Source organism: Nipponia nippon, unplaced genomic scaffold (assembly GCF_047370975.1).
Source record: "Nipponia nippon isolate SJK-2023a ecotype South Korea unplaced genomic scaffold, ASM4737097v1 scaffold_46, whole genome shotgun sequence".
In the NCBI taxonomy this organism is placed as follows: Eukaryota; Metazoa; Chordata; class Aves; order Pelecaniformes; family Threskiornithidae; genus Nipponia; species Nipponia nippon.
In genome coordinates, this window is record NW_028262365.1 from 1,119,339 (window position 1) to 1,142,345 (window position 23,007).

At 63.4% G+C, this 23,007-nt stretch overlaps 2 protein-coding genes across 4 annotated transcripts; one reads left to right on the forward strand and one right to left on the reverse strand.

Moving 5' to 3' along the window:
• Positions 1–267: 267 nt before the first annotated feature.
• On the reverse strand, positions 268–19,920 carry PPP1R37 (protein phosphatase 1 regulatory subunit 37). Of its 3 annotated transcripts, none has more exons than XM_087729784.1 (13): positions 19,579–19,920; positions 13,176–13,273; positions 12,255–12,300; positions 10,775–10,875; positions 8,162–8,281; positions 6,581–6,731; positions 5,801–5,956; positions 4,474–4,586; positions 4,043–4,184; positions 3,441–3,607; positions 1,997–2,921; positions 1,580–1,668; positions 268–1,331 (listed from the first exon to the last, which is right to left on the reverse strand). In XM_087729784.1, exons 1-12 carry the CDS (start codon positions 19,772–19,774, stop codon positions 1,586–1,588), a joined length of 2,298 nt encoding a protein of 765 aa, XP_087585910.1. In that variant the 5' UTR covers positions 19,775–19,920; the 3' UTR covers positions 268–1,331; positions 1,580–1,585. The 3 variants fall into 3 exon arrangements, with proteins under 3 accessions (XP_087585910.1, XP_087585909.1, XP_087585911.1); XM_087729785.1 differs by lacking the exon at positions 268–1,331 and adding an exon at positions 1,346–1,495; XM_087729783.1 differs by lacking the exon at positions 1,580–1,668.
• A 198-nt stretch (positions 19,921–20,118) lies between these two features.
• GEMIN7 (gem nuclear organelle associated protein 7) lies at positions 20,119–22,991 on the forward strand. The gene is made up of 2 exons (XM_087729794.1): positions 20,119–20,370; positions 22,582–22,991. The coding sequence occupies exon 2, from the start codon at positions 22,590–22,592 to the stop codon at positions 22,950–22,952; it is 363 nt and encodes a 120-aa protein (XP_087585920.1). The 5' UTR covers positions 20,119–20,370; positions 22,582–22,589; the 3' UTR covers positions 22,953–22,991.
• The last annotated feature ends 16 nt before the right edge of the window (positions 22,992–23,007 follow it).

A 23,007-nucleotide genomic window follows, 5' to 3' on the forward strand; every position in this document is an offset into this window, starting at 1 on the left:
TAAACCAGTTAAACCTCCCAGTCTTGGCTGAAAGAGGCTTTTTGGGGCGGGGGGAGGAGGGCAGGGTGCCCATTTTGGGGGGAAATCAGCCCAAACTGCCGCTGCCTGGGATGGGAAGCGGCGGGAGCGGTAACGAAGCCGAAAAAATCCCCCCCCCCCCCTGCGGTTTTTGGCATAAAGACCCCCCAAAAAGCTGATTTTTTTATTTTTTTTATAGAGAGGGAAAGGGGCTGGGGGAGGGGAGGGGGGGGGAGGGGAGGCGGTGCCGAATGCAGATCTCCTTTAATAGAAAACAGCGTTTAACAAAACAACAAAAATCCACGACGGAAAGAAACGACGAACGCCGGCGGCGGCTCGGCGGCGCCGCGGCCCCCCGCCAGCCGCCCCCGCAGCTCCCTGATCGATTTATTGCACTTAAGAAAGACCAAAACACCCCCAAAAACCAAGAAGCTCCCCCCCCAAAAAAAAAAAAAGCGACGCGGCCGCCCCCCTCGCCTCGGCGCCCTCCCTGAGAAAACCGGCCGCCGGGGCCGGAGGGGCTCGGCCGGCGCTGGGGAGCGCAGGGAGGCGAGGGGGACCCCGGTGTCGCCGGCGGCGGGGAGCGCGGTGACCCCCTCGCCGGTGGCTTTGGCTCCCCTCCCCGGGGATCCCCGCCCCCCCCCCCCCCCCCCAGCTCTAGGGCTGGCGAGGATCGCGGCGTTCAACCGGGAACCGGCCGCGGTTCCTCGCCGGGAAGACGCCGTGCCGGCACGGGCTCCGACCGCCGCCGCTTTTTGCGTTTCTGGTTTTGCCAGGAGCGGGATTTGAGGGGTAGGTTAAGCCCAGAAGGAATTAATTCATTCTCACACCGTCCTCTACGTCCCCCCCAACCCGGGAATTTTGCAGCCGATGATAAATAGACACCGAAAACAAACAAACAAACAAACAAACAAACAAAAAAAAACAACCAAACCCAAAAAAGAATTTCGAAATAAATAACCACGGCGGCCGCGGGCGCAGCCTGTCCTGGGGATCGTTAGTGATAGACGCTCTCCGGCGGGCGACGGCAGCCCGACCCCTTCCGTCCTTCTCCCGGTGCGTCGGTCCCCTGTAGTGTGTGCGGTTTTTACCTCCCGGCGGGACCGCCGCCGCGCCGGCGCGGGGTCTCCTCCTCCTCCTCCTCGGAGGAAGATAGAAAAGGGAAAAGGCGAAGGTGGCGGCGTCCAGCGAGGGCCGGGAAGGCCCCGGCTGGGCTCATTTTGCTCCGCTCTCCTTCCCTCCGTCGCCCCGGGGCCGCGGCGGGATCCCTCGGCGCAGGGGAGGCGACTGGGGAAGAGTCTGGGGGCAGGAAACTGGTTGGGGAAAAGAAAAAAAAAAAAAAATAGGTTTTCTTTTTTTTTTTTTTTTTAGAAGAACCCTTTGTCCTGAAGCCCGAGGTTGGTTTCTTAAATCATTGCGGGGAGGGGAATAAAACTCCGCCGGGAGCCTCCCCGCGACGCCGAGCGGCCCCGAGGACCTGCAAGAGAGAGGAGAGCGAGCGGCGCTGGGGTCGCCGGCCCTCGGGGACGCCGCCAGCGCCGGCCCCCGGCCCCCCGCTCACCTGCGGTCACAGCGGCTCCTGCCCCGCGTCCTGGCTGGCCTCGCGGAGCAGCTCCTCCAGCTCCCGCTCGTTCTTGGAGCAGCTCAGCTCTGGAAGCAAACGGCCGCCGGTGCCTTCGCTTGCCTTCCCGCTTTGGGGTTTGTTTTGCCCCCCTTTTTGCCCCCCAAAACGCGGGCGGGGGAAGGCGCGGTAACGAAGAGGCCGGATGAGATTGGCTTCGGGTTCAAACCCCCCCCCCCGCCGCCCCGCAGCGACAAATCACCACGGGCATCCCGTCAGGAAAGAAGCAAGGGATTTAAAATCCCGGGAAGACGCCGGCACGGGGAACGGCTCCGGGTTCCGCCGGGGATTTTGGGAAGAGAGGAGCCGGGAGGTTTGGGGATGGGGGGGGGGGGGGCTCGGTTCCAGAGCTCTTACCGTGCTCGGCGGCGCAGCTCCCCATTTTCCCGTCGCCGTCCGAGGACGGCTCCGGCAGCGCTCGCGCAAAATCCGTCTTCAGCCCGTTGGGAAGGGGAGTGTCGTGGGCCGCGCTCTCGCAGGCCGCGGGGTCGCCCCGCTGGCGGTCGGAGCCGGTATTCGGCGCTGCCGGCGCCGTTGCCGAACCGGCAGCGGATTCGGGAAGGGTTCCGTTCACCCGAGGCGCTGGGAGTTCGGGTTTTGCGGCCGGAGCCGGGCTCTGGGGCTCGGCGGGTTTCGCGGCGGCATCGGCGTCCTCCCGCGGGCGCGCGGCGGCTCGCTCCGGCAGGCTCTCCACTCGCGTCACCACGAAGATTTTATGGCCTCGCCCGGGACTGGAAACCGAAATCCTTCTCTCGTTTCCCTGGGAGGGGGCAGAGGCCGGAGAAGCGGCAGGACTCCCCGCGCCGGCGTCGCCCTGCGATTCCTCGGCCACGGGCAGCGGGGGCGGCCGGTCCCTCGGCTTCTCCGGGGACGGCAGCGGTTGGGGCGCGGTAACGCCGTCGGCGGAATCGGGAGATTTCGGCGCTTCGCTCAAGTCCTTCGTCTCTAACCCAGCGTCCGCCTCCTCGTCCGTATCCGAATCGGAGTCCGTCACGTCGCCTCCGTCGTCCTCCTCCGCCGGCTCCGCGTCGCCGTTCTCCGAGGCCGTCGGGGTCTCCCTGGCTTCTTCCCCCTCTTCCGGAGCGGAGGCGGCGCTGCCGTCTCGCCCGTCCTCTGCCAGATCCTCCTCCAGCGGCTCCGTCACGGTGATCTCCGGCATCGAGGCCGACTGCTGCAGCTTCTGTTCCTTCTCCTCCTTCTCTTTGGCCAGGATGAAGTTGCGCTTGCAGCCGTTCTGGATCTCGGCCAGGAGAGCCTTCTGCGTTTCGATGAAGCTTTTTACCTGCGAGGGAAGAGAAACCCTCGGTCGTTTGCAACGTTCCCGAATCGGCGCTCGGGGAATCATCGGCTCCACGTTTATTTTCCAGCCGGGCGCGCCGTAACGGCGTGGTTTTTTTTTCCCCCTCCGCCGCGCCAAGACGGGATTGGTATTTCCCCAGGAAACACGGCGTAAGAATCGAGTGCCCCAAGGGCGGCTGCTCGAAGCGATCGCCGCCAGGATTACGGGAATGCCATCCCGGGGGATGCTCAGCGGAGCGGGACCCCGAGGGACCGGAGCCCTCCGGCGATGCCCCCCGCCGCGAGCTGCGGGCAGCAGCCGGCCGGGACGCGGCCGTTACCTTACGGGCCCCAACCTTCGCACGAAACCGCAGCCGCAAGCTGGCTGGGAATTCATTGCAGTGGGAAAACGGGAAAGCGGCAGAATTGAGCCTGGAGGTATCACCCTCGAGGAGGGTGTTTTCCTGCCGCCGGGGTCTCAACGGGACCCCCCCAAAAAAGCAAGAGCGGGGGCGTTGCCTACCGACTCCTTCTTGGGCTCCCTGTCCAAGTCGAGGCGCAGCAGCGAGTGGTTGACCTTCAGCGCCAGCGACAGCGCCATGAGGCCGCCCGTCTTGATCTCGTTCTCCCGCAGGTCCAAGCGAAGCAGCCGCGGGCTCTCGGCGATGAATTCCGCCACCGCCACAGCGCCTGCGAGGGACGGGAGAGGCGGCGGTGACGGCAGGGAACACGGCGGGACGCCGCCGGTTCCCCCGACGGTGCTCCTCGGGGTGGCGGCTAGCGGAGCTCGGGATTTGGGGAGGGGGATGCCAGCGGGAATTGGGTGCCAGCTCCCAGGCACCCTCCGTGCTCGGCAAAAAGGTTTCCACGAGGCGTAGAAGACGCCAGAGGCACCAAACCCACGGGACGAGGCGGCTCCGGACAGGCAAACTGCGGCGTTTTGGTTAGAGCCGGGCCGTGCCTGCCGCAGAGACCCCACGCCGCCGCGGGGCCGAGCCGAGCCGGACCAAGCCACCTTCTGAAGGACCCGCGCGGACCCCGCGCGCCGCTCCAAGCAAAGGGAAGCTCTGCGGGGGATACGGAGCTTGCGGCGGGCGCAACCGGCGGGCGCCGGCCTCCACCCACCTTCGCAGGTCAGTTTGGTGGACGCCATGCCCAGGCGAAGGACGGAGCGGTTGCCGATCAAGCCGTTCTTCAGGTTCCGGACGCCTTCGTTCCCGATGGGGTTGTGGCCCAAGTTGAGCGTCTCCAGGCTCTGCGTGTGAGGCTGCGGGTACCCAGGGGAAACAAAACCAGCTCGAGGCGGCCGGGACGGCAGATCCGGCCCAAGCCCGAGCGGGTTTAATTCACGGCTGTTCCTTTAACCACGCCGCCGAGGCCGGGGACGCCGAGCGGCGGCGGAGGGGGGGGAAAAGGGACAGGTTCTCCTCTGAGGCAGCGTGGGACGCTCCCACCGCTGCCCGGATCCGCTCGCGGGCCAGGCGTCTCTCCGGGAGCGGAGCCGAGCGGCCGGCGGTAAGCCGGTAACCCCCAGGACGGTGCTGAGCTCTACTCACCAGCGTCATCCCCAGATAGGCCATGCCGGTGTGAGTCAGCTGGTTGTTCCACAGAACCAGGGTGACCAACCCTTTCCGCTGCTCCTTCAGCCCTTCGCAGATGTACGCCAAGCCTGGAAAAACAGCCCAGGGGTCAGCCCTTCCCTGCCGGCGCGGATCCGGCCAGCTCCAACAGCGCTTTCCTTGCTTCCTCGGCTCAGGCGCTGCCCGATCCCGGGCAGGACGACGGCGGAGGACGCCACGGCAGCGTTACGGTGCCGGCAGCGTCTCCGAACGACGTCCCCCCCCTTCCCTCAGCTGCTCGATTTGACCTCGCATCGCTCCCCCGTGCGCAAACAAGCGAGTAAACCTCTCGGCGTTATCAAATGAATTAGCGCTAGGCTGGAGCTTTCGGAGCAGGGGACAAAAGCCCCGGGGAGGGAACCGGGGCTGGCGGTGGCAGGGTGGCACCGGGTCGCGGGCAGAGGCCGGCGGCAGGGCGACCACACCGTCCTTCGGGTCACCGTCCCCCGTTTTCACCAGACCAGGCGGATCCTCCGCCGCTCTCCCCACCTCCCTGGCCCAATCCTGTCCAGGCCGAGGGCAGGCACCGTTTTAAATTACAGCAAACGCGGTTATTTGATAAGCGCGCGGCACCCCGGCGCTGCGGAAACCCCGCGGCAACGCCCAGCGAGCGACTTCTGACGCGTACGGCCCCAGCGCCGCTCGTTATTAAGCGCCCAAAGATGCGAGGGACGTGGCAGCTGACCTGGAAGGCGGCAAATTAATATTTGCACTTTAGGGTGGGACCCATCCGGGAGCACGGGTGGCCACGACAGCGCCGGTGACATCCGACTCGGTCACGCTCGGCTACCTTTATACCCAAACCCGGAGGCAGCCGGGACAGCTCGTGCGGAGCGAGCGCGGCTTCTCCAAAACCGCCGAGTAATCGGCGTCGCCGACCAGAACCAGCCGGGACTGAAGTTTGGGATTGTTTCGCAATTCCTGGGTTGAGATTTGATTTGGGCGCTCGTTCGGGGAAAAAACCAAACGGGAGCAAGGGCTGGAGACAAGAAGACGCGACTCCGAGGCATCCCCACCGCTCCCTGCCGTCGGGAGCCGCCGTGCCCCTCGCAGCCCGGCCCAGGAAGGAATCAAAGTTTCGCTAACGATCGTAGCTTTAAAAACCGAGCGGTTTACGCCGCTAAAATCCTCGGGAAGCTGCTCTGCGCAACCCTCCTGCTTCGGCTGGCGTCACCCGCGGGCTGCGTCCCGCGGCCGAGTTCATCCCCGACTTAAAATTGGGTCAAAATTCCAGGGAATCGGGGGCTTTGCGAGGGGCCCTCACCCGAGTCCAGGATGTGGTTGTTCCTCAGGTCGAGTATCTGTATGTAGCAGTTGAACTTCAGCAGGTTGCCGAGCTGAGCCGAGTCCTGCAGCCCGTTCAGCTTGTTATCGGCCAGGTACAGCTCCCGCAGGTTCATGTTCATCTTCAGCGCCGTGGCTGAAAAGGCGGAAAAATAAATCAGCACCTCCACCCGCGTCGGGACGGCTCGGAGAAGAGGCGCTGCCGGCCGGCGCGTTGACGGCCTCGGCACAACCCGCGGGCTCGGGAGCGTCTTGGCACCCACCGCGCTCGCGATGCCGGCTGAAATCCCCGGCTCGGTTTCCAAGGGGTTTGGGCAACGGCGGGATCCCGCGCGAACCCCTTTTTGCCTTCCCAACCCGCAGCGGGAAGCGGCGGCGTTATCAATTCACGCACGGCACGTGCCCTCGCCGGCACCTTTTTCCAGCTTGGCCAATTTAATAAGCAATTAAACCCCCCAAACGCTCCGCTGCCAGACCCCTGAGCTCATCCCTGCTATCACAACGCTGCCATTAGCTCCTGCCCGGCCGTGATTTATCGCGATTTCGTTAGCTTAACGACAGGGGCCGCCCAGCGCGGCTTTACACCCGCCGTCCGCAGGCGGGGCTGGCGCAGAAACCTCCAACGTGGGGCAGACAGCGGTGCCGCCACGCGTCCGAGACCTCACCGGGACGGCGAGCCCGGCGTCGGCGTGGCTCTGCTCCGTGCATCCCGCGGTGTTTTGGGATACCGGAGCTCGGTGCTCGCTCTCCGGTGACTCACCCAACAGCATGAGCGGGCGTCCGGAGAGGCTGGCGTTCTCCAGGTGCAGGACGACCAGGCTGCTGCTGATGCGCAGGGCGCGCGCCACGAAGGGCGCCGAGTGGTCCAGCAAAGGCGTGTTTCGGGCGTCCAGGTACTGCAGGCAGTTCGTCTGCGGCGGGGGGGGGGTGGGAGGAAAAAAAGACGCCGGAGGGATCAGCGCTCGGCCCCGCGCCGCCTCGGCCGCTGGGTTTTTAGGGCGGGTTTAAGGTCAAGCTGTTTTACAGGCCGAGTCCCATCCTGCTGCCAGCGGGCCGCTCCGATAAGAGCTCCTGGGATGATTTACGCCCACCCAAAACATCGTTTTGGTCGCCCCACGGCCTTCAGATAAGAGGCGCCGAGCCAGAAGGAACCGCTCAGATAACCCCCGCGCGCCGGGACAGCCTGCGCCGAGCACCCCGCTCGAACGGCGCAGTTCCAGATAAACGCCTTATCTCCCGGAGAATCGCCTCGGCACCGAGCCCGCCGGCACCCTCAAGCTCCGGCACCGGCTTCGGGTGACCGTAGCAGCGCCACGTTCGCCAGAGAAACACCCTCGTCCTTCCGCATCCGAGGACGCGCTGCCCGGAGCTCTCCGGATCCGGCGTCGGGGAAGGCGTCGAGCCACGCGTCCCTTTGCCCGGGCTTTGCCTCCAAACCCTAAGCCCCTTCCGCGGCTTCGTGCGCACCATCTGCTCCCGCTCCAGATCCGCGGCACGCCAGCGGCCTCCGTTTGGCCGATTTACCGTTTTCCGTGCTAACGTAAGCCCTTTCCTGCCTCCGGATTCTCCCTCGCCTACCCAGAAATTAAGAGCCGCAAGCTGCAGCCGTCCCAAGGGCGTCTCGAGCTCCTTCACCGTTTTAAAGCGTCGCTACGGGGTCGGCCAGCACCGCGCGGTGACATTTGGCTTCTCCAAAACACAGGGGGGCATTGCCTGCACCGCGCGAGCTCCGGTTCCCCTCAGCCCCACCGCGGCGGGGAACGCTACCGGGGGGGGGGGGACGCGGGCTTGCCAACCGGAGTTGGGCAACGCCGGCCGAAACGGCAGCGCCGAAATAAAAAAAAAAAACCCAACAAAACGAGCAGGCGGAGGGGATAATTGCGGATCGAGGGGCGGTTTTGCGCCGCGCCCCGAGTGGGAAGCGGGAGACGTTGCCTCCTCTACGCTCGGCTGTTCGGAGGGAATTCAAGCGCTGAACAATGAGGTTAATTAGCCCTGCGAGGCCAAACACTCGTCATCCCGCTGGAAAGATAATGACTACCCAGCCCGAGAGGCTGACCCGGCAAGCAGGCCACTAATAACAGCCTCTCTTTATTTTTTCGGGGGGATCGCATTTCCATTTTCTCTGCCGCGGCTGCTCGCCGAGGCGTTAAGCGACCTCGCGGCAAGCGTGGTTTTTTGGTTTGCCCTCGAGCCTGGGCCTAAGCAGGTCTTTCCAAACCGGGTGGTTTTTTAGGATAGGCGAGCACAAAAGTCTTTCGAAAGACCGACCCGAGACGACCCGTGGAGCCGTAAGGAGTTAAAACGGGCGCCGAAAAAATATTCACGAGCGAGCACAAACCTTTCTCATCATGTGGGCGGCTGCCTGCCAGCCTCGGGTGCCGATGTGTTTGTTAAAGGAGATGTTGAGGTGCGTCGCCGACTCGTAATACTCGATCATGTCAAATAACGCCGAGGCGCCCTGCGGAAAACAAAAGCAGACGGAAAAGCGGCGTTCGGCCGGCGGGCAGAGGCCGAGGGGAGATTGAGAGGGGGGGGAAAAAAAAAATAAAAATAAAAGAGGTTTTGCTGCGCCGGCTCTTCCAAACGCCTCTCGCACGTCACCGCTCCGGTATTTGGGCATTACGCTCCGGCAGCCACGGTCGGTGACCCCACGGCTAAGGCAGCCCCGGCACCAAACCCCTTCCTTCGACCTCAACCGGGAAGAAATTGGTGTTTCGGGTGACGAATCCGCCCGTCCCCGTGCCCACCGGCACCGCGGCGCTTTGCGTCCCACCCCGGACAACTCTCTCCGGCCTCCGCGAGGGATTCGCTGCAGCTTTGCTGCCCGCAGCTACTCCAGGACAAGAAAATATGGCTTCTCGCCATATTCCCGCTGTCGGGAGCGTCCTCACGGAGCGTCACCGGGGCAGACGGGGACCCGGGATGGGACGACGGCCCCGGCGCAGCCGTTCCGGCCGCAGGCTGCGCGCCGGCGGGCGACGGTTTCCACCAGCGAGCCCGAGACGGCAACTTGCGGAGGGATTCAACCTCCCCCCACCCCGCTCCTCTTGGCACCGGGGGAGACAGCGAACGCGGTCGGAGCAGGTTACGGCACCAGGGACGTGCAGGCACTTGAACACCACCTCCGAGGACAAGGAAAAATGTTGGATTTGGGTTTTTTTTTTCCCCCCCCCCGGATATTCAACCTGAGCGGAGGCCGGGCTATCGGCTCGGCGCCTGCCCGCTCCCCGCGGGGTTACCCAGCTCCGCGGGCAGCCGCGACGCTTCCCCGGCCAAGAAAGCACCCGATAACCCCATCGAGCTAAAAAAAAAAAAAAAAAAAGAAGAACCAAAAAGGTATAAACCCCAACATTTTAGGGGTGAAAGGGATCAGCAGAGCAGGGCTCGTGCCCGTGAAACGTCTCAAGCTCCTACGGCAGAAGCGGAACAATTTGCTTAATTACTTAATGAGCCTCTTCGGAGAAAACGAGCTGAAACGCAGGCTGGAGAGGGCCACAAAAACGCTGCGAGGCTCGCGGGGGGGGAAATAAATACGCGGCGAGACCTGGAGGACTGGAAAACAGCAGCAGGAAGGCAAATATAAGAACAGGTCCTGGGGGAACAAGAGGACTTTCTGCTGGAAACGGGGCGCTCAGCGGCAGGGATCTGGGTGACGAAGTCCTCGGCGTGAGGCACCCGGGGGGGAAAAAGGCTGCTGCTGTCGGATGGATCGGAGGGACGGGGACTGGTTTCAGGGTTGCGGGGAGCCGGCGTTAACCCTCCGCGGCTGTTTTTCCCCGCCGGTAGCAGACACGGAGACCCCTCGGACACTTCGCGTCCCGCAGCCGGTCTCGCTCTAACGCAACTGGAAGGGATAAGGTAAAGCGCCGAGGTCGGCAATCTCTCTGCCCGCCCCGTCCAGCTCCGAAGCCACGGGATACGTTTAAATAATTAACGTTTAATTCTCCTGCGAGATAACGAACGCAGGATCGTTTTACGGCCAAGGACGTCGCGAGCTCAGCCAGCTCGTCCCTGCCCTGCGGCCGCACGGCCCGCGGCGCCGTCAGGGGACGAACGGCCCCGTTGCGGGACCGCGGCCCCTCCGGCAGCTCAGCGGGATCGCGGCCGGATCGGGCGGGATCCCGGCATCGGCACGGCCCCAGGATGGGACGGGGTCAGCGAGAAACCGCCGTGGCTCGGAGCCGGCACCGTCACGGAGCCGCCGTCCCAGTCACGTTGTTCCCCGCGTCGGATCGGACGCGGGCAGCGGCCCTGGAGAAGCTCGTGGCCGCTGAGCCTTCCCAAAGTGCCGCTCGAGCGGGGAAAAATGGGGGGGGGGGGGGAAAAAAAGCATCAGGAGCTTCCAAGCAAACGTAGAGAAGAGAAACCTGAAGGTTTGGGGTAGGGACGGACGACGCGGGAAAAACAAGATCCTTGAAGACGCGAGGACTGCAAGAGGATGCTCCGGGGCAAGGGGAACTCGGGATCGGAGCTGGCTAAAATCATTTTTAACCACTTCCTTCATTTTTAACCTCCTTCGCTTACCCGCTGGGATCTGAACTCAGGGCCCCGGGCATGGCGAGGGAGGAGGAAAGCAAGTCGGGATGAGACAGGAGGTGCAGAAGGGAGCCTGAATTTCATCCTCCGCCCCAAAAAGCCGTCCGAGAGCTACCCACGATCCCCTCGGCTTTCAGACCAGCTTTTAAAACACATATTTAAAATGCCTCAAAGCTTCGTGGCCGCCCGGATTTCAAAGCGAGCGGTCAACCTCTTCCTTTCGGAGCGGCAAACGCCGCGCAAGGAGACCTAAACGAGGGCGCGGGTACGAAGGGAACGGGTACAGCGACACAGCACGGCCCCCCAAAAAATAAGTCAGCGCCCGGGAGGAGCTAAGGACCGACCGCAAAACCCGTGAGGTTTGCGTTAGCGGCGAAACAGGAACGAGAAGCCGGGAGAGGTCACGGCCACTTACGTCTTCATCCAAGCTCGTTTGCTCCAAATCGACAATTTTGAACTGGACCCGCTTGAAGATTTCTTCCAGCGCTTCGCAGGCTTTGTAATCCAGCTTCTCCCCTGGGGAAAGAGCAGAATAAGGTGAATTTGGGTGCTTCAGCTCGGAGGATTTTGGAAATCCACCTAAAAACCAGCGCGGTTGCTCACCCCAACGCAGATCAGCCGCAGGAGAAACGCTTCCGCCACCTAAAACTCACCCAAAATTGGGATTTCTGGCCGACTTCCCAACGAGCCAGCCCCTCGCCAGCTTCGGTCCGTCTGGAATTACGTGAGGAGCGTCTCCGCTGACAAACTAACGGCCGGCCGACTGCTCGATATAAAAGCACCGCGGGGTCGAAACGAAATCCCCGCCCGCGCGCCGTAAACGCGCGCGCCGTTCCGCTGCCTCCCACGAACCGGATTATCGGCGTTTCGATTCAGCGAGCTCCCTCGAGACCATTTCCCAAGATTTTGGGGGTTTTATTGACTTCTTTATTTGCTTCTTTCCTCTAGGATCTTCCTCGCCGGCCCTGCGCAGCAGCAAGGCTCCGAGGCCACGGCCGACGCCAACCCGAGCGAAAAAGGTGGAATCCAGCTTAAAATAAACCCAGAGCTTTGCGGTTTTTTTTGTAATAACCATCGAGGAAACGGTGACGCAAAGGACCGTGAAGCCTTCGCTAAAGGCTGTGCCGGCGTTACGGCATCGATAACGGCGTAAAGCAACCAGCAGCCGGGCTCCTGAGAAACCCCCGCTTCGAGGGGAAAGGGGGCGGCCGCCGCCCGCGGGATTGGGAAGAAATCATGGAAAAAAAATCCTCTCGGGCAAAGTTGAGCGCAAATGACGGCGACGGGGCCTGTAAAAGATTTTATTTTGGGGTAAGGGCGTGTTGTCGCTCCGCCAGCGGCACGTCTGTCCTCCTCCGGGCGAATCGGCTCAGGACGCGGACGCCCCGGCTCCCCGGATTTTCTCCGGATCGTTAAAAGCAGCTCCCGCGTGGTTTCCCAGCCTTCGGCTTTCCGCTCCGACGCCGAATAAGCGACAAGGGGCAGCAAGGTCGAACCCCAAGGCTGCAGCCCCGCAGGTGGCTTCTGGCCCCGCGAAGGCGACCGTCTTCCTCTCCTTCCCGGAGCTACGGGAGATGCTCCGCAAAAGCGGCGGCTCACCAAGACGTTTGCCGTCGGGAGAATGAACTGGAACACCTTCCCAGTCTTCCCATCGCGCCAGGAGTTTGGAGACGTCAGTTGGGAACGGCTCAGCCCTGACTCGCGCCCCGAGGGCGGCGTTTTGGGAGGCAGGGGGTACGAGGATGCTGGTTGTTACTGGGATTAAGGCGTTCTCCTGCTCCAGTCTCCAAGAGCCCCAACTGGGATGACTCCAGCAAGAGCCGTAGAGACGGAATAAAACACCAGGATTGCCCAGAAGAGAAATAAAATCTGCTGGGGATGGAGAAGGAGCTTACCTTTCAGGTCTAAGCAGTCTATCCTGGGAGCCAGATCTTTAAATTCCTGCAAAAGGAAAAAGCAGCATTTCACGCTCGGGAGAAGGACGGGAAAGCGAGGGGAAGGGGAATTAATGCGCTGAAATAACGAGGGAACGTAACGAATCGGGCAAATCCTCCCAAAACGAAGAGAGGATATGGGATCTTTCAGCCTGAGGTTCAATCGAAATCAAAGCCGCCGCTTACGGCGCTTTGCAGGCTGGATCCGGGCGGGAGATCTGGCGATCCTCCCCGGGGACGAGGCCTCGGAGCTCTACGAGGAAGAGCGGGTGACGAAGATGAGGGTCTGCCTCCGCGCACGGAGCTGCCTGGGGAAGGCAGAGCGGGTGAAAAAGCAAGAAAACCCCCAAATCTTCCCTCTCAGGCGAAGGAAAGAGCTTCACGGATCGCGCTGCTCTCAGGCCCGAGGATTTAAACGGGCCTTTTGTTCACCCCGCGCGAGGAAGGAAAACCACAGCCCTCATCGCGGTCTCCCCGCGGGCTTCCCTCCTCCGACCGCCTGCGCGGGGTTCCATTTAAAACAACAGCCGAGGCACAAACCGCTTGGCAAACGAGCCCGTACAAGCCTCGGCCTCGAAGGCACGCCGGGAGGGAGCCACGTAGGAGGACGCGGCTTCGGCGGGGAAAAACGGGGCCTGGGAGCGCGTGAAATGAGGCGTAATATTTGGCTAGCCAGCTCCTTCGCTTTTCCACTCCGCAGCGAGTTTCCTCTGCCCAGAAACCCACTCGTGCCGTTAAAACCGGAGACTTTGCTCCCGTCTGCCAGGCCGGCGACTGTCGAAGGCTACGGCGAGCCGGGGAATAAAGGGATCAAAAAAAAAAACCAAAAAAAAAAAAAGATGTGATTATTTGGCGTCGGGACAGCGCCGGCACCAGCTTTACCTGGATTTGCTTCAGGAGTTTGGGTATCTGCTTGCAGTTCAGCTTCTGGCAGGCTTGCTTGTAGGCGGACATGATTTCATCGACAGTCACGTTCTGGGCTGGAAAAGCGAGAATTGAGGTTGCGTTTGCGGGAATCGACACGTGCGCGGTTTCCCCCCCCCCATCGGATGCCGCTATCCGCCGGGATTTACACCCGGCAAGGAGAGGACAAGGATTACGGATGTTCAAACGCAAGGGAACGAAGGAAAACCGGCGCGGGGCTCGCTGGAACGCGGCGACGGGAGCAAGCCCCGTCTCGCTCGGGCGGAAAAGGGGGATGGAGGCCGCAGCCGGCGCCTCCCGCCTCCTCCAGCCGCGCTTTGGCGCGAGAGCCGCTTTTTTGGGAGCGGAAAAGCTTTTTGGATGACAAAGCCGCAGGTTGCTGCGGTGGTTAATAAACAGCGTTGTGAAATACGTTCTTCTTGCTTTTAGTTTTGTTCCAACTTTGGTTTTTCACTCGATCGGGCACGGAGCCGGACACGGCGCATCCAGCCCAGCGTATAAGCCCAAATTTTCCCTCATCGGCTTCCGGAGCAGCGCGCGGAGGACTCGGGAGTCAGCCGGCATCACCGAAACATCGGCTAAAAACTCCCAGAGTTGTCATCCTCTGGTAAATACATCCTCGAAACGCGGCTCCTCGTTCGGAAGCCGCGGGAGGGGTGTTTTGCTGCCGTCACCGCCGCCGAGCTCGGCTCCGAGCGGCATTTACTCACCGCTTCTGCCTTTCCTGAATCACGGGTAATGCCGCCGCTACCGGATGCCGGGGAAGCCGATGCGGGCGGCGGGAGCTGCCGCGGGATCATTAGCCACGTGAGGTCGATGCCCACCTCCGCTTTTGGCCTGATTTCGGTTCGGCGAGCGGCCCGAATAAACACGAAAGCCATCCCCGGTCGGGGAGACGATCTGGAGAAACCAGATTCTCCAGGAATCTCATCTGGCAGAGCACGAAGCAACCCCCACCCCGCTCGCATCCCTGAGGATTACGACATCCAAAGAGCTCGATAAAAACCTCACCGCTCCACCGGGGGGGGGAAATAAATACATGGATTATTGTAACCTTTTCCCCGTTCCCAACAAACCCGTCGGGCATCTCTGCAAGCAGGACGTGGGCAGACGCGTGGCAGAGGCAACGCCGCGCCCCGGCTCAAAATCCAGGCCAAAAAACCCCAAAATACGTTAAGGTTAGCGAGGGGATTAGCAGCGCGCTGCGACGTTTCTGATCCCATCTGCCAGGTGAATGCTTTCCCCCCCCCAAAATCAAATAAAACCAAGCGTGATTTTGGCAAAACGAGGAGAGCGAAGGAGAGTCGCCGCTGTCCTAACGCGGACGAGCGGCCCGGGAGCGCCAGGGCTCAGGGTGATCCGAAGATCCGCGAAGCCGCCTCCAAAATATCCCGCCTGAAGGATTTCTCCCCAAACCTGACCTCAAGCGCGCTTTGTTCATCTTGGTTTTATCAGTTCCCGGCTGTAAAACGCTTCGCCCTGCCCTCTCCTGGGTGGAAGCCCTCCATTTTAACAGCCCTCGTTGCTGGAGGACGGGGATTTGCTTCGGCTTCCCCGGCGCGTCCCCCTTCCCACCTCGCGGCGCTCGCCGAAAAGCCGGCGGGAAGAAGCAAGGGGCCTCGCGAGCTGCTTCCGACGTCCTTCTTCGCGCGGAGACGTCCCCGTAACCGGCGATCCCCGCGGCGTTTTCTGCCACGAGATCGCCCAGCCGGTCCGTAACCCTGCCGCCACGGCTCCGGATCACCTCGGTGGGGCTGCTGGTAGGAGCAGCTGGGATTTGGTCTCGGTTTCGCTCTCCCAAAGCCTTTAAGGAGGTTGAACGCCAACACGGAGCTTCGGTTCTTCTTCCTCCACGCCTCGGGCTTCGCTCCCAGGCCGTCCTGCTCTTCTGAACCTCAGCTCCACGCAAAAACCACTGGTTTTGCCCCAACGATGCTGCCTTAGCATCGGCGCCGAGACGCTCTGAGGGAATTTCCTCGCTAGGTATCAGGGGTTTTAAGGAAAAAAAGGATCTTGGCGCCGGTTTTTCGAGCGTCCCATCCCCGTTCCTCTTCTCCCCCTTCGCCAAGGGCCGCTCTCCCGCCCGTTTGCGGGAACGAAGCCTATTAATAGCTCCCGTTTCAGCTCTCTCTTGCGGCTCACCAGCAAATATCGGCAGCGTTTGCACCATCCGCCATCAAAACACCCTTGAAATTCCTGGGAAAAGCCTTTTTTTTGGCAGAGCAGGCTGGCAGACGAGGGCTGAAGCCGATCCCGCGGCACGGCACGCCGTTTTCAGCTGCGCCGGAGCCGGCGGAAGGGTTTTCCGCCGCCGCCGCCGTCTGTAAAACAAAGCGGAGCTGTTCTGCAAACAGGTTCGATAAAATCCATATTTACACACGGTTGGGCGGGCGACTCGAGCGAGCAAAGCGACTCCGGGCTCGGGTGCGATTATCCGCGGCTTCAAATATCTGGTTTTAGGAAGAGGAGGCCGGAGACCGCGCCGTTTTCCATTCGGAGTTAACTACCTCCGTAATTAATCTCTTATTGCTCGGGGGGGATTAAGAGCCGAAGAGCGATAACGCGGGCATTTCCCAGCCTCTTGTGTAACTCGAGGTGTTTCATCCGCTGATTTTCTACTAATTTTTACCGCCGGCTTCACTGGGAGCCGCTCCAGCGACGGCGCGGGGAAACGTAAACCGCGGCGGCTCAGCCGGCGAGGCACCGGCAGAAAGCCTGGAAAATTCAGAAAAAACCCCCAGACGCGGTCACGAATACAAGTTTAAAATGCGAATAACGCTTCTTCCTGCGAAAAAACAACAACGGCCTCGTGCCGTTCTCCTCCTCCTGGGCACCGAAAGCCCCGTTTATGTCTGTTTTGCACCGTTTATGTCTGTTTTGCCCTTAATTACGAGCTCTTCGGGGCTCTTTTTGCTCCGGCTCTCTGCGAGGAGCCCCCGGGGGTGCCGCAACTCGGGCGGCACCAAATCCGGATCCCCGAAGAGGGATCCCAAGAGGGATCGACCCTTAAATCCTATTAAAACCCGGCGTTTCCGTGCCCGCTCGGCCCGCGGCGGGTTTCGCTTCACCTCCTCCTCCGTCCACGTCCGACCCCGGGACGACGCGAGGCCAAAGCAAACAGGTCGTTATTTATTAACGGGCGGCGTTCGCTGCCGGCTGCGGACCGCTCCTCAACCTCCAGCGCCGCGGAAGAGGAGAAAAAACGGATTTTTCGCAGGCTCAGGCCGCCTTTTGCTTCGTTTTGCTCGCTTCGAGCCGGCGTCCCGGCAGGCAGAGCGTAAGGAAAAGGCGGCGAAAGCCGACGTAGGCAGCAGGGACGTCGCCGTCCCGGCGGCGCTCGGGGAGTTACATCCCAAAAATCCCATCAGGCAAGGAAGAGGCGGTGACTTTAATGCGATTTCATGGAATGATTTACCTCCATCCCCCAGGTCACTGAATGAGATCTCGTAACTCTTTGCCTCCGCTCGGGAGCATCCCGCCGTCGCTTGCCCCGACGCCCGCAGCCGCCCAGGCTTCGTCGCCGCCGGTCCAAACCGAACACGCCAAGACCTCGAACGCTCGTGGGCTTTCACGCCGCCTCTGGGCTTTTCCACCCGTGTTTTCCACACCCGCTCCTTCGCCGCTGTCGTTTCCCGGCTGCATCCCGGGGAAATCAGGGGAAGACGCCTTTCCCTTCCGGCAAAGACGGCAGAAGACGCGTCTCGACGGCACGGGAAGCCTCTGGCTCCTCTCCCCAAGCGTGGAGATCCCGAGCTTTCGAACGAAGCAAAGCCGTAGGAGGAGGGAAAGGAAATAAAGGGGCATTTTTCCCCCCGCCTCGTCTTGCGCTCCGGCTCATTTCCCGACAAATAACGCGCCCACAAACGTGCCCGCGGAGCGCCGGCGCGGCAGGGGAGCCTGGCAAGTCGAGAGAGACGGATGGCAGCGGCCAATATCCCCCTCTCCGGGCGTATCTGGCGCTTATCCCACCCTAGCCAACCCCCCGGGCCTGCACGGGCTTAAATCAAGACAAGATTCGTCGGAAAACAAGCTGGGGGGAAAAAAAAAAAAAGGGATGAGTTTTCGGACAGAGCGTCGGCGGAGCCGGCGGAAAGCGTTGTAATTTAACCTGAGGCGGAGCCGGGCGAGGCGGCGGAGAGGCCGGTACCGCAGCCTGGCAAGGAAGAATTAAAAGCAGAAATAATGAATTTTAACCGGCGAGGTTTCGGAGAAAGGAGGGCTGACGGACGGAAGCCGATACGGGGCCGTAGAGAGGCCGCTTATCCAGGAGCTCTGCGGGATCAGGATGCTTTAAAGGCGCAACGGGGTAAAAAAAAAGGTAAAAAAGGTGAAATATTTAATAAAAAAAAAGGCAACGGTGCTCGATTTGGTAAGAAAGGCGATGCTATAAAGGCACCGAGCGCCCTCGGCGCCCAAGCGGGGTGTTTCTGCGCGAGGCGACGTTCGGATATCGGCGGTTTTAAAAAAATAACCGAGGGAGCCGCCGGCCGTTCGACGACGCCGGCGACGCTCTGAACGCGCCTCCTCCGTCGCGCCGCTTCGCCGTCAACCCTACGCCTTCGGGACCTTCCTCTTCCGAGCCCTCGAGGGCGTCGGGGCGGCAAGCGGAGAGGAGGGCCCAAACCGACGGGCGAGCGGCGGCGTTGCCGAGCCCCGCGCCACGTGCCGCCCGGCAAAACCGGCCCTGCCGGTACCGGCTGGGAAGGAGACCTCGGCTTCAAGTAGCCAGAAGGAAATTAAACAAGCAGAGGCGCGTCCGTCGGAGCAATTTCAGCCGACGAATGATGAACGAGAGGTAAATAAAGCCCCGAATAAAAACAATTATTATCCACACGTGAGAGGAAGAATAAAAGCGGCGTCACGGGCAAGGCGCTCCCCAAGCCAAGGGAAAGGCGGGTTCCGGCTGCCGGCTCTGCCCCGAACCACGGAGCCGCGGCGATCGGCGGCGGACGGGATTCCTCTCTAATTAGCGAGGGGAAATTTGCTTTCAAACTGTTTCACCTCAAACTTCAGCCCCTGAAAGCAAAGCTCCCCGACGGGGAAAGCCTCGAGCTCCAAGCCGGCGCGCCCGGAGCGTCGGGAAAGGCGAGCTGGGCTGAGGAATTCGCCCCTGCCGGGCTCCCTTTGGGATACGGCCGGGAAGAGAGCGGCTCGTTGGAGAGCGCCGGCCGTTTTCCGGAGCAGCGGAGGAGATGTGGGGGACGAGCCCCGGGTTTGCTTTGCCGGGCGAACGTCACGCCTTCATCCGGAGTGGGATCAGAGCGGCGGAAATTGCCTATTAACCGCGCTGGCAGGACACAAACCCAACAAAAACGCTTTAGCGAGCCGGTTTTTTCCCATTCCTGGAGGTATTTCGTGGAGGCGTCCGGCCTTGCGACGAGCCGGCTAACGCCGAGCAGCAAAACCAGAATCCATCGGTGCTACGCGGCGAGATCTGGCGCCTTTTAGGCCGCGTCCGACGGCCGCGCAGCGCAACCGGAACGGGACTGGAAAAAACTCGGGAGAACCCCAATTTCTGGCTTGCGACGCAGTAAAAATAAGAAAAATGGAGGCGCGGGTGCCGGTTACCGATGATTTTCGGTGGCGGGTGCCGTGGCGGTTCGGTTTGGGATAGAGGAACGCAGCTCGCGGTGCAAACCCTGGCGAGGAGCGGCCGGCGAGGAGCTTTAGGCATGGCGGCGCTCGTACCGCGGCGCGGCGTCCCTTTGCCGCGTCTCCGGCCGGTTCCCGTGTTTCGGTACGGCATAAGGAACGTCCCGAAACTCGCAGGCGGCCACGAAACGTGGTTATCGGGAGCTCCGGCGGCATCCCCGGCAAAGGGGCCTCGAGTGGAGCGCCGACGGGTTTGGCGCCCGCCGGCAGCGGATCCATGGATGCCGGTGCTTCGCCGCAGCCGACGTTCCGGCCGTGCCCCTCGTCCGGGGCCGCTTCCCGGGAACACGACGCTCCTCCGCTCGCCGTACCGAGCTCCCCGCGTCGCCGGGGCGGCCGTCGGCATCCGGCGACATTACCGACACCTCCGGGATCTCGGAGGGCTGGAGCTCGCCGTCGTCTCCTTTCCGCCGCCTCGGTGAAGCTTCGGGGAAGAGACGCCGGTTTCCGCGGCACCGTCGCCCTCCTCGATGGCGGCGAGCGGCACGGACCCGGGCAGGGCTCTCCCACCGCCGCGCCGGAGCCCGACCGTCACCGGCGGCGAGCCGAAACCTTGCGAGGCCGCGAGCCGTCGCCGCGGCCGCTCGGTTTGGCCGGGGATGGGGGTCCCTCCCCCGGGTCTGGGGGCCGCAGCGAGGCCTCTGCCCCGGTCCCGGCCCCCCCGGCGGGGCCCAACCCGGTGTCCAGCCCCCCCCCCCCCCGCCGTTACCGTGTCTCCAGGGGTCCTTGGGCTCCACCGCCCCGGAGACGATGTCCTCGTCGGAGGGGAAGGTCACCCGCTTAGCGCCGGGCCTCAACCTCCCGTCCTCGGTTCCCCGGGCCTCCCCGGTTGGGGAGGCCTCAGGGAGGGAGCGGGGTTCGGGGAGGGCGGCCGCCGGTCCGCAGCCCGGTCCCGGGGCCTCCATGGCGGAGTTTTCCCTCCTCACCGCCGTCCCGGGGGCATCGCCCGGCGCTGAGGGGCCGCTACACGGCGGGGCGGGAGGGGGAGAAGCCACCGGGTACCGGAGCGAAGCCGCCGCCGCCGCCGCCCGCCAGCGCCGCAGCGGCCTGCGCCTCCGCCGCCGCACTTTCGCCACGGCGGCGGGGAAGGAGAAGCGGGGGAGGACGGAGAGAAGCGGGGAGGGGGGGGGGGGGGGGGGAAGAAAAAAAACCAAACGGGGATGGGACGCGGCCGCTGCGTTCGGCCCCGCTCCGGTACCGGGAGCGGCGCGGGCGGCGGTGGCGAATCTGCGGAAGCGAATGGCGAGCGGCCGGCGGCGGGAGCGGCGCGGGCTTCGCGGCCGCACTTTCGCCACGGCGTGAAGAGGAGGAGGAGGAGGAGGAGGAAGAGGAGGAGGCGGCGGCGGCGGCGCTCACCGACGGCCGGGGAGGGGACGGAGACACCCGGGGAAGCACCGTGACCCCCCGCCCCGGTCCCGTCCCCGTTAAGGCGAATCTGCGGCCCGCGGCGCGCATGCGCGGAGCCCCCGGCCTGAGCGCCCACGCGTGTCCGTGCCCGGCGGTACGGGGGGGGGCTTTGGGGGCTGTATGGGGACCCGGGGGGTCTTAGGGGATGGGGGGGGGGCTCCCACGGCGGGCACGGGGGTCCCGTGGGGCGGGGGGGCTCTGTGGGGGGGCAGGGAGTTGGGGGGTGGCACCATGGGGGGCACGGCGGGGTGGGGGGGGGCTTCTGGGGGGCACAGAGGGGGGCGTGGGTCTCGGGGGGGTTTGGGGGTCCGTGGGTCTCATGGGGGGGTTTTAGGGATCCATGGGTCTCGTGGGGGGGTCTTGGGGGTCCCTGGGTCTCAGGGGGGTCTTGAGAGTCCCTGGGTCTCAGGGGGGTCTTTGGGGGTCCGTGGGTCTCAGGGGGGTTCTGGTGGTCTGTGGGTCTCATGGGGGGCTTTGGGGGTCCGTGGGTCTCGGGGGGTCTTGAGGATCCATGAGTCTCATGGGGGGGTTTTGGGGATCCATGGGTCTCGTGGGGGTCTTGAGGGCCCCTGGGTCTCAGGGGGGTCTTGGGGCTCCGTGGGTCTCGGGGGAGTCTGTGGGTCTCATGGCGGGGTTTTGGGGGTCCCTGGGTCTCAGGGGGGCTTTGGGGGTCCGTGGGTCTCTTGGGGGGGTCTTTGGGGCTCCGTGGGTCTCAGGGGCAGTTCTGGGGGTCCGTGGGTCTCATGGGGGGGCTTTGGGGGTTCCGTGGGTCTCGGGGGGGTTTTGGGGATCCATGGGTCTCGGGGGGTCCTTGAGGGTCCCTGGGTCTCGGGGGGGGGGGGGTGTGTGGTCTTTGGGGCTCCGTGGGTCTCAAGGGCAGGTGTGGGGCTCCGTGGGTCTCATGGGGGGTCTTGAAGATCCGTGAGTCTCATGGGGGGGTTTGGGGTTCCATGGGTCTCGTGTGGGGCTTTGGGGGTTCCGTGGGTCTCAGGGGGGAGGTTTTGGGGATCCATGGGTCTCGTGGGGGTCTTGGGGGTCCCTGGGTCTCGGGGGGTCTGGAGAGTCCCTGGGTCTCAGGAGGGGTCTTTGGGGCTCCGTGGGTCTCGGGGGGTCTTGAGGATCCATGAGTCTCATGGGGGGGTTTTGGGGATCCATGGGTCTTGGGGGGTCTTGGGGGTCCATGGGGCTCATGGGGGGGTCTTGGGGGTCCATGGGGCTCATGGGGGGGTTTTGGGGGTCCATGGGTCTTGTGGAGGGGAGTCTTGGGTCTCATGAGGGGCTTTGGGGATCCATGGGTCTCGTGGGGGGCTTGGGGGTCCGTGGGTCTCACAGGGGAGGTTTTGGGGGTCCCTGGCTCTCATAGGGGGGTCTTTGGGGCTCTGTGGGGCTCAGGGGCAGTTCTGGGGGTCCGTGGGTCTCATGGGGGGTCTTTGGGGGTTCCGTGGGTCTCATGGGGGGGTTTTGGGGGTTCCATGAGGCTCATGGGGGGGTTTTGGGGATCGATGGGTCTCAGGGGGTCCTTGGGGGTCCCTGGCTCTCATGGGGGGGTCTTTGGGGCTCCGTGGGTCTCAGGGGGGTCTGTGGATCTCATGGCGGGGTTTTGGGGGTCCCTGGATCTCAGGGGGGCTTTGGGGGTCCGTGAGTCTCATGGGGGGGTTTTGGGGCTCCATGGGTCTCAGGGGGGGGGTCTTGGGGGTCCGTGGGTCTCATGGGGGGGGGTTCTGGTGGTCTATGGGTCTCATGGGGGGCTTTGGGGGTCCGTGGGTCTCATGGGGGGGTTTGGGGGTTCCATGGGGCTCATGGGGGGGTTTGGGGGCTCCATGGGTCTCAGGGGGGCTTTGGGGCTCCATGGGTCTCATGAGGGGGGTCTTGAGGATCCATGAGTCTCATCGGGGGGTTTGGGGGTTCCATGGGGCTCATGGGGGGGCTTTGGGGATCCATGGGTCTCGTGGGGGGGACTGGGGGTCCGTGGGTCTCATGGGGGGGTTCTGGTGGTCTATGGGTCTCAGGGGGGGTTTGGGGATCCATGGGTCTCAAGGGGGGGCCTTGGGGCTCCGTGGGTCTTGTGGGGGGGGCTTTGGGTTCCATGGGTCACATGGGGGTCTTGGGGGTCCCTGGGTCTCACGGGGGGGGTCTTGGGGGTCCGTGGGTCTCATGGGGGGGTCTGTGGAGAGCCCGGGAGGACCATGGGGGGGTGGGGGGGCTCTGCGGGGTGGGGGTGCCACAGGGATGCAGCTCCCATGGGGGGGCCGGGACCCCCAGGGGAAGGAAAACACGGGTGACACACAACCCCCGCCCCCCCCAGGAGCCGCCATGCCGGTACCGGTGCCGGTGGGGGTCCTACGGCTGCCGCGGGGCCCCGACGGCCGCAGCCGGGGTTTCAGCCCCACCTCCCCCCGCTTCCAAGCGCTGCTGGGGGGGGAACCCACGACGACGGCGACCACGGCGGCGGCGGCAACCCTTCGGCAACGCTACCTGAGGGGGCTGGCGGCCGCCCGGGGCCGCCCCACGCGGTTCTGCCTACGGGCCGGGGTTCGGGTGGACGCCGTCTTCGGCGCCGCCGACGTGGAAGCCGTCGCCTTCCAGGTGGACGCCCTGCGCACCCCGCTCGGCGTGCAGGCCGCCGCGCTCCTGCGCTGCGCCGACGTCCTGGCCTACTCCTTCCTCCTCGACTGATTATTAATTAAAACCAAAATAAAATCCCTTTTTCTACCATTTTCTGACCATAATT